The following is a 9,973-nucleotide window of genomic DNA, read 5'->3' as shown; positions in this document are numbered from 1 at the left end:
AAACTTTTTCTTTTACTAATGACTTTTTTTTCTAAATTGGGACTTTACTAATACCAAATTTCTATAACTATAATTCATATATGATCAGCATTAAAGAACTAAAATTAAAGCTTTGGAATGCCATCATTTTGATTTTATTGATGAGGGTAAGGGGCCTTTTTTTTTTTTTTTTGACTCAGCTGTTCTAGCCAAGAATAATTTGATAGTGGAAGACAGACTATAGCTCTAGATCAGCAGTTCTTAGTAGAGGTAATCTTGCTCCCCAGAAGACATTTGGTAACATCTATGGACATTTTTGTTCGTCACAGCCTTAGGTGGTGCTACTAGCATTATCCAAATGGACAGAGGGCAGGGGTCCTGCTAACCATCGTGACCTATAAAGAACAACAAAGAATAACCTGGCCCAAAATGTCAAGAGTTGGAAAACCCTTGCTGTAGATTTAGGTAAGGAGGCAAGCTTACCAGCTAGCATTACTTTTTATCAAAAATCTCCCACTAAAGCTTGAAGGAATTCTTTAGGAAGCATTTTATTGTAGGCATTTATAAAGATTTGTCACCATGTAGGAGAATTATACTCTTGGATTTCTGGCATTTATATGAATTTTTGCAATAGAAAATCAGAATATGATTTGCTAGATATTTATATTAATGTTAACTATATCAAGATCTCACCAATTCTTTCAAATCATAATTTCAGATGCATTTATCCAGCTCTGATACAAAAAGACCCTTTCAGAAAATATATATAACTTAATGATAGCTCAAGTAAATCAGACCCTCCTACATTTGCAAAGAAGCTCCAAGTAGGTATACCAATAACCATTCCACTTACATCTAGTGGAATCTGAGTTTTCCATGAAATACAATTTTTGAGAATGGGAAGAGGCAGGAAGAGATTCGGCTTACTTCAACACAATTGTCATACTACTATATGTATTATCTATTTTTCTTTTCTCCTGCAATGAGGAGTCTATGACAAGCATAGTGAGGCAAGGAAGAGGAGAAAGTCAGGAGAACATTTCTGCTTCCAAAAGATAAAATGCCTCCTCTGTTGTGCTTTGAAAAATGATGCAATGAAATTAATCCTTTCCTGGAGAGTGTGTTCTAAGGATATAAAAAACTACCATGTTCACTATGGTAGTTTTCTAGGAATATTAAAACTACTTAAGGAAAGGAATTTTCTTATTTTTAAAAACTAGCCAACACAAGTACTTAAATATGTAGAATTTCATTTAAATAAGTCAGTCAACAATTTTTTATAAAGTATTTAACACTTCATTGTAGAAACATAGGCAAAATGACTATTATAACCAAAATGAAAAATACTGTTCAATTTAAAAAATGTACTTAAACAAGAACCTGAAAAAGTTTATGATATGCATAACATTATTCAAGCAAAATTGCACTAGTATTACATAAATCAATAGTTTATAAAGGCCTCAATATGGCAAAGTTTAGAAATAGGTAGTATGCATGCACATAGTACAACAAAAAGTCTCCTTATAAAACAGCAGTTTTTTAATGCTTGTACAAAGGGATAAAGAGCAACCACAAACATATTTCATCTGTTAGGTTAATACATTATGACAGCTAAAAGTCAGTCATGTCTATCAGAGGAACAAAAAGCCCTCCACAACTTGTGAATAAATCTTTTGTGCCTTTAAAGATATTTGTATAAAAATGCTATCCTTTTTTATACAACTTAAATAATATCTTGCTTATTTCAATCAAAATTTGAAAACAAACAAACAAACAAAAAAAGTGAATGGGGTCCATGTGTTCTGTATAACCAAAAGAAACCAGAGTACCAGGGTAACATTTTAAACTCTCCACCTTTGATAATGGGCAGATATTGTTCTTCTATAACTTGGAAGGTCCTTGAAGAATACATTTTGGGTAGGGCAAATAATCGATTAGTTATATTGCATCTTGAAAATATTTACCAATTACTATATACCAAAATAGCTGTTTTGCTACTTCCCTTTGACCTAGCAAAGAGAATGCATTCACATAATTGGAATTCTTTTATCAATTTGTGTGCTTATACATTATCCTTTAGTTTTCAGTATGGTAAGGGGTTGGGTTAATTTTCCACAAAATTCACATGACTGGGAAGAAATGCATGACATCAGTACCCAATGCCCTGTTGTGCTCTAGGCTGGCTATTTACCTCGGGACTGAGGGAGAACAAAAGGTCTTATCTCATAGCAAGTGTGGTCTGTCCACTTTCGGTTATATTTTTGCTATGTTCTGCCACCTAAATATAACTATTGCTTACAGGGTGTATACGTTTAGTATATCACATAGAGCCCACTATGTTTTGGAAAATGTAGTCATCTGTGTTCATGCAAATTATTAATTTTACATATATTTTAAAGTTTTCCCCCCAAATTTTCACCTATCACTTGGCAATCTAAGTCTAATTTCAAAGCATGTGATGCTGAACTTGTGAGGGCTATATATTTTCAGTGGAGTCTGGATCAATCTTCATGGGCACAAAGAAGAGAGTTGACCATTCTATCATTCTTCCATCAATTTAAACAGAAAAATAAAATGACATTGTATCACAGCTTTCAGACCATATAATGAAAAAGTGCAGAGATTCTCTTGGTTGATTAAATAGAACCAAAAAAGTTCATATAAAATAGATTGCTCATATTCACACTACAAAGGAATACGTTGTTTTTAATTTTAACAAATTCAAAGGTGTGTCATATCAGCAGCATTGTTGTAAATTGTACTGTAGTGCAGTTATTTTTCATAAAAATACCATACAAATGGTCAATCAATAGTCATCAGCAAAAAATAAAACCCAAAAAACTCAAACAATTAACCAGGGAAAAGATAAAGAAGGAGGTAATGCTGATGCCAAAACAAGTATAATACTGTTGGAACATACAAAAGTAATCCTTATATTTTATACATTTATACAGCATATAAAAGTTATCGCTGATTATGCCACTGTCTCTCTTATACCAATTTCTATTTTCTTTGGAAGCAGTTCTTTCCTTTCATCAACACTTCCTAAGGAGTTTCGACAGTTTTGCCCATCCATATATAATTTTGCATACACTGGATTTGAGTAATTTGTTGGCTGAAAGAGAAAAATTAATAAATATAATATTATTACCAGTATTGACCACATTAGTTATTTTTATGATGTCTATCTTTTCATGGTAACAATATTTATATGCAACTCATTTAATTTACTAAATAATAAATATTTAAATGTATTTGAATTCTTTGTTTATAGGCTTTAGTCAACTTTAGCATGGTGTTAGATAAAAACATAATTTTATGTTTTTTGAGTTACTTGTGAACCTAAGGAAAGCTTGAACATACATGAAAAACCAGAAGAAATCTTTATGAAAGCTATGTTCAATGAGTATTATAAAAACATAAAATGTTAAAACATATTGTCATGTTTCTAGTCCATATGCCCTCCCCTAACACACATTTTATTGCTAATGCAAGCCTATCAGTGGCAGGTAAGATGTATTTACAGAAAATCATCTAATTGGTTGGTGCTTATGATCATTCAAAATAAAGTTAAAAACAAGGAAATAAAGAAAAATAAAAGTAAAGAAATGCACCAGTGGAGTAGACTTTAAAATAATGACAATATGTTTGCTTCAAACAACCTATACATATTTAAACAACCTATACGAATATTTTTGGATTCTCCCAAAGAATTGTGGAGTACATAGTCACCTTAAGTTGCACACAAACTTATAGCATTTTGATGTAGAATCGAGGCATGAAGCATCGACCTCTTGCAATTGGAAAAGATATACAATATTTATTATTTAACAAATTGCAGTTTAACCCAAAAAAGTATTGTCTAGTTTTTTTGCTTTGTCCTGTTGTGTTTGTTATCCGGTTTTTTTTTTCCCACTTTTTTGGTCTTTCCAAAAGCAGTGCATTGAATCTTCATTATAACAAGGAAACATTATTCGGTTTTTTTTTTTTTTTTCCACTTTTTTGGTCTTTCCAAAAGCAGTGCATTGAATCTTCATTATAACAAGGAAACATTATAATCTTGGAGCCATGCAAAGGAGACAAACATGGTAGAAAATGAGAATGAAAAGCGGTTGATGAGAGAGAACAAGAATGTGAAATCTCATCCCTAGGAATCTTGAGACCATATTTTATCACTCTTCTGCTTGAAATGACCATGTGACTTTGCATAGAGTGTCTTTCTCTATGCACTAGTTACTTAATCCAAAAAATGTTTGAGAATGGTTTCATTAGACCACCTCTAATTTCTCAATATGATGAGACATTTTAAAGAATATTTTTATTTAACTCCACATCAAATTAGTGTATTTTAAGTAAAGCATTTTCATAGCAAATGAATAAAACCAAACATGAATTTAAATTATTCAGTTTAAATTTCTGGATAGAATAGCAAATATTCATGTTCATTGCTAAGGGGCTATAACATTTTCAAATCCAGTAGAAGAGATATTTCTACTTCATAGCTTGCCTAAAATGATAACATGGTTTATATGTAATCTTGCAAAAACACATAATATAACCCCCCAATTTTAATGCTATTTTGAAATCTCTTGTGAATTAGAAAATTAAGAACAAACCTCTATCTAAGTCTAGTGTTCAGTCTTTGTGAGGGGTTCTGTGATGGAATGGATATGGAATAATGAATTTTCTTCTCTCACCCCAGCAGTTAGTGGTCCTTTCAAATCAGAGTTTAGGTAGATGGGCGGCGCTGTGTGTGGAAGCTTGAAAGCACTGGGCCCTCCCCCTATATACCTGGCCTGTGTACAAACAGAGAATTTTAGTTTCTGACCTAATATCATGGAACCATTTTTCATTGATATAAATCATATTAAGTCATAAAAATAACATAAAACATACTTTTTAGCCCTGGGCCATGAACAGTGTGTTCACGTTAGCTTTAACAACTTAAGAAAGAAATATTAATGTCGGATCCTTGCTTCACAGATAGACATTTCTATTAAGTTCAGCTTACTGATAGACATGTTATGTGCCTAGAAACTTCCATATATTTCTGTTCAACTTCATCCTTCCCAAAGAAATAATACCTTTGCTAACAGCTCTGTGGGAAATGCACTAGCTTCTCCTATTTAAGGTTTTGTCACTTTGAAAAGTTCTGACAATGGCTGATTTTAGATACTCAAATATCTGACTACTTCTAATTAAAGATTCATCATCACTCTATATTTTTAAGGGAAAAAATCAATTTCAAATTTGGTACTTTGAAACATATATCTGTATTTTAAAAAATCTGGCTCTCTAGTCTAAGACAGATTAATTAGTAATTAAATTGGCTCACTAAATATTCATGCAAGGGCATTGACCTTAGACTTTCTTGAGTCTAAGGGCAGAATTAGCCAATCTGGTACACTCATATTCATAATATAGTATTTATTTAGTGATCCAAAGGGAAAAAAAAGCTAGATGAAATTTTGAAGAATATAAAAATATTCATGATTATACATACTATTACAAATTTTAACCATCAACTTAACAATGGATGACCGCAAAGTTTGGGAGAAGGGCAAAGCTCTCAGGAAAAGATTTCAAAAATAAAGTCAAGTCAATATCGTGTCTTTATTTTCTCCCATGAAAGTTCATTTTGGAAAGTATTCAAAACAATCCATCCAAGTGAGAATTGAGATGAATTTGAGGATAAAATCAGTAAGTACTAATTCCCTTCCTTTTTTTAACTCTTGAAACTGTTTGTGGTTACCTCCATAGTAAAATCTACTTTATTAAGTACTTCAATCCTTTTGCTTATCATTGAACTGGAAGTGCTACCCACTTTGGAAATGATGAAAATGACAATGACTTCTACAAAAATTTTCTTTATGTGTAGTACAATTTATATTTGATTACATCATGCATACATCAAACCATTGTAATAAAGTGAATACTCTATGAAATACATTTGATCATGCTTTTTACTCCCTCCCTTTTTTTTGCTCTCTGCTTTTTATTACTTTCTGTACCTATTAGGACTATCTGTTTTTCTGTAGTTACTTCTTAGGCAACAATTCATATTTACATTTTAAACATCAGGAGCCAGTTAGAATCACCGAGGTCACATTCTGTGCAATTTTGGTTATTCAGTCAGCAAATTCGTAAATACATATTCATTGAGTATTATATGCTAAGAACATTAAAAATGTATTTGAGGGGTACTGAAGCACAGTTTTATTTTCCAGGAATAAATATGGAAACTTTTTAAAGTGGTGTACTAAAAAAACTATTTTCTTTAAGTATCCCAAATTATATTAATTCTGTCATTAGAAATAAAAATGATGGGGGAAACATGAGAACTCTTCTTCATGTGAAAATTGTTTAAAATACGTCTTCTTCAGTTCATATAATACTTATGGACACTGTATTTTTATTTCTAAAAATGCAAAGAATTTCAAAAGTCTATCATTTAAGATGTCTTTCTCCTTTGTAGATAAAACATCAAATAACAGTGTATAGAGTATATATAGTCTCTCATTTTGAGTAGAAAATACTAAAACTAAGTTACCATAATATATTTTATGAAAAATTTCAGAAGAAGTCATTTACTGAATTAATAATAAATAATAACTATAAAATTATTTCAAATTTGAAAAAAAATTTATAATATCATCTGATAGTGTAAAATTTATTCGTGCAGTACTGATTGATTAATTTTCATAGAAATGAATGAGTGATCATCATTTCAGGCTTAGGAAGTTCTATCATGAATTAATTGAATACATGGGACCCTATTCAACTTCTTCAGGAATAGCTGTCACCATGAGTACATTTAGATATAAACTGGCCACTGTGATTATTTGCAATACAAAGATGTATTTTGGACAAAGTACCTTTAATAAATCAGAAAACAAATAAATAAATACTTAATAAATGAATAAGCTAAGAAAATTATTCTATAATAGTAAGTTAGTACTCTTAATTCAGAGAAAAATATTCTAAAATTATGCAAAATATTCAAATAATTCTCTAAAGCAAAGCTTTGGATGTTTAATTTATCTGGATAATTGTATTATTTATTTATCTTCAAAGGTGCCAACCTGAGCTTGTGGTAATAAGAACTAACAGAGACTTTAAAAAGGCTTCATTATTAGGCTATATGTATCAATGATGTGTTTAAAATCAATAAAAATTTATAGCAGATGAAAAATATATCTCAAAAGTGATCTGATTACAAAAGAAATCAGAAGATGCAGCTTAGCTGGCTTTTCAATGAAACACTGTCAAAAATAAAATAATTATTTGGAAATGATGTACTGTACTCTTTTTATAATGAAAAATAAATCAGCCAATATTTTAAAACTAAGCTGAATATTTAGTGCTAGCATCTCAACATATTTGAATATGATATTATTTTATTATTTTTTTATTTTTATTTTTATTTATTTATTTTTCCCCCTTTTTGTCTTTTTTCGTGTCCGGCAATGGATTGCAACCCTCAGTGTCACGCCCGTACTGGACCGGGACCGGCAACGGGATCGCAACCCTCGGTGTTGCTCCCGCACCTCACTCAGCCAGTGAGCGGGAATCAGTCTGTATGTGGGATCCGAACCCTCGGCGGGAGTGCCACCGCGCTCGCAAGCGGCGCACTGTAGCAGTGCGCCACCGGGCCGGCTCTGAATATGATATTATTTTAAATAAATTGTACATGCTCATGAACTAACTGAATAGATATGTATTTTCTAAAAATGTTATATTAACTTGCATGCTTCAGCTGAATGCAGTCCATGATTGTATTTTTTCCTTTAGAAGAGTCTGTAACATTCAATGCATTCTAAAGGCCTTCACTATAACTTCAGATATAAGAAACGAATGATAAAATCCAGAACCATATAATAGAGATATGAATCAAGAATGTTAGTGTTCATTCTCCATCATCTTAAGACACATTACCGTTGTTGGATCTATCATAAAGCCAGGATCTAAGAGACCTCCATCGTGATCATGATCCACCTCATACATGTTATAAGATGGATTGCCAATTTCTACATTTATTCCTCCATTGATAATAGGTTGTCTTCTAATTGTTTTTGTCCTAGAATACATGAACATTTACATAAGTGCAAATTGTGGAAATATCACAGTTAAGGTACATGAAACTATCATATTTATAGATTTACTTGCTTATCTTAATATGACCAATAGAGTATACAAATGAAATATTTCTGAAATAAACTGAATAAATGAAATTTGTCAAGTCACAGAGGAACAAGAAAATCATACTTTGATAAGTCATTTTCCCAATTACTTTGACTTTACAATAAAAATACGCTGAAAACAAATTCCTCCTAAATAGCTAATACCACATTAATTGAAATTGAACATTCACCAGTTATCTTTTTAAATTCTATTTTTTCTCCTTCCTTCTGAAAACTGTCCTTGACAAAGTAGTGATAAAGAAACTTTGAAATAGATTGTTTTTAATCCCCAAGCCACATGACTAGAATTCTGTTTTACATAATTGAAAAACTGACTCTCAATCTTTTCTGGATAATAATAATCTCTCCTGGATAATGTCCTGAATAATAACCCTACAGACGACCCACTCCTTCTGGATTTTTATAACTGCATTTTTATAAAAATTGAAATAATGATACTTCTAGTGATATATAAAATAAATAAATGCACTATTTGTGAATGAAGTGTACAATTTGTGACATGCATTTATTTATATTCAGTATCATTGTACTGATATTACTAATCACACATATTTGTATAAGATACTTTTCAGAAATCCTTGCTGTTTCAAAGAAAGACTACTGCAAATGTAAAATCCAACCAAAATTTTAAATATGGCCCCTTGTTACTGTTGTTAGAATATGTAAATGGAGCCATTCCATCAACATAACATGGAGGATGAGTTGTCTAAATCATAATCACTTAAAATGAAATAGAGGGATAAAATGGTTCGAAAACATGATTTTGCAGTTGGAATAACTAAGTCATGTTTTAAGAGATAAAAAATCACACTAGGTTTCTGCAACTGTTTGTGTGATTTATTCACTAACTGTTAATCTAGAACATTGTGTCTTACCTTCTTTTTCTTTTACAAAGCACTAAACCAATTACTAAGGTGGTTATCAAAGTCACCAAGAGGACGAGAGGCACAATGATGGCAATGCTTCCTGGAAAATAAATGAAAAAATAGATAAACAAATAAATAAAATGAAGTAAAGATTGATATAACTGTACATTTTATTATTCCAAATCACTTGACCATCGACATAATAAAAATAAAGCTTAGCCCAAATGTTTATAGTCCTAGTTTATAACTGCCTTACAGAAAAATTGCTCCCCTATTAAGTACTCGATCTGCTGGAAATGTTTCTATAGAGATATCTCATTTATATGTTGCATTTAAAAACTTTGACATTAGAGATACTGACTTTGTCAGTCTCAGTTTACTGGTTCCCACCACGCACATTTACTTGCAATGATGCTTGTTCATGCTGGTAACTACTTGTAAACCAACTATGACTGAATACACACACAATTTCACTGGGCACATTCCCACCCTTAGGTTTGTTCCCTTAGCTATACATACTTCCTGGACACAAGTACATGTGGCAAGTTAAATGGCAGCCTGGCAAAACAAAAGGGATGTCAGTGTTGGATTTGGAAGGACATAAATATCGGTTTCACAAGTTAGTCAAAGTGAGACCTGAGTAGGTTATTTAAACTCTTTGAGGCTCATGCTTTTCACCAATAAAACAGAGACCAGACGACTTGTCACCCAAGGCTGGTAGCTTGATTCAGCAAAACAAGGGATAAAGGGGATTCTTTATCTAAGTTCCAGTTCCAGAATAGTTTCAGCAAAACATATTTGGAGGTTTGGCTTATGTTACAAATGTCCATTTACCCCTACTTTTGTGTGCATAAGAATGGTCTTAAGTTCTATCACTAATGGAACAGATCCTCAAAAGTGGTAAGAGAAACTTGGTATTAGTTTTTA

The 9,973-nt window shown here is 31.7% G+C and overlaps 1 protein-coding gene across 1 annotated transcript in view; it reads right to left on the bottom strand.

Annotated features, from left to right (window-relative positions):
• Positions 1-1,212: 1,212 nt before the first annotated feature.
• Positions 1,213-9,973, bottom strand: part of LOC103596121 (low-density lipoprotein receptor-related protein 1B-like) — a gene marked incomplete at its 5' end in the record, with an annotated part of 148,581 nt that continues 139,820 nt past the window's right edge. The window contains 4 exons of the mRNA XM_008579694.1: positions 1,213-3,094; positions 4,677-4,775; positions 7,915-8,056; positions 9,056-9,146. Coding sequence (XP_008577916.1) covers positions 2,954-3,094; positions 4,677-4,775; positions 7,915-8,056; positions 9,056-9,146 — 473 coding nt within the window. The remainder of the gene's footprint in view (positions 3,095-4,676; positions 4,776-7,914; positions 8,057-9,055; positions 9,147-9,973) is intronic.

The sequence above is a fragment of the Galeopterus variegatus genome, unplaced genomic scaffold, assembly GCF_000696425.1.
Source record: "Galeopterus variegatus unplaced genomic scaffold, G_variegatus-3.0.2 Scaffold1943, whole genome shotgun sequence".
NCBI classification, from domain to species: Eukaryota; Metazoa; Chordata; class Mammalia; order Dermoptera; family Cynocephalidae; genus Galeopterus; species Galeopterus variegatus.
This window is presented reverse-complemented; position numbering and strand designations above follow the sequence as displayed.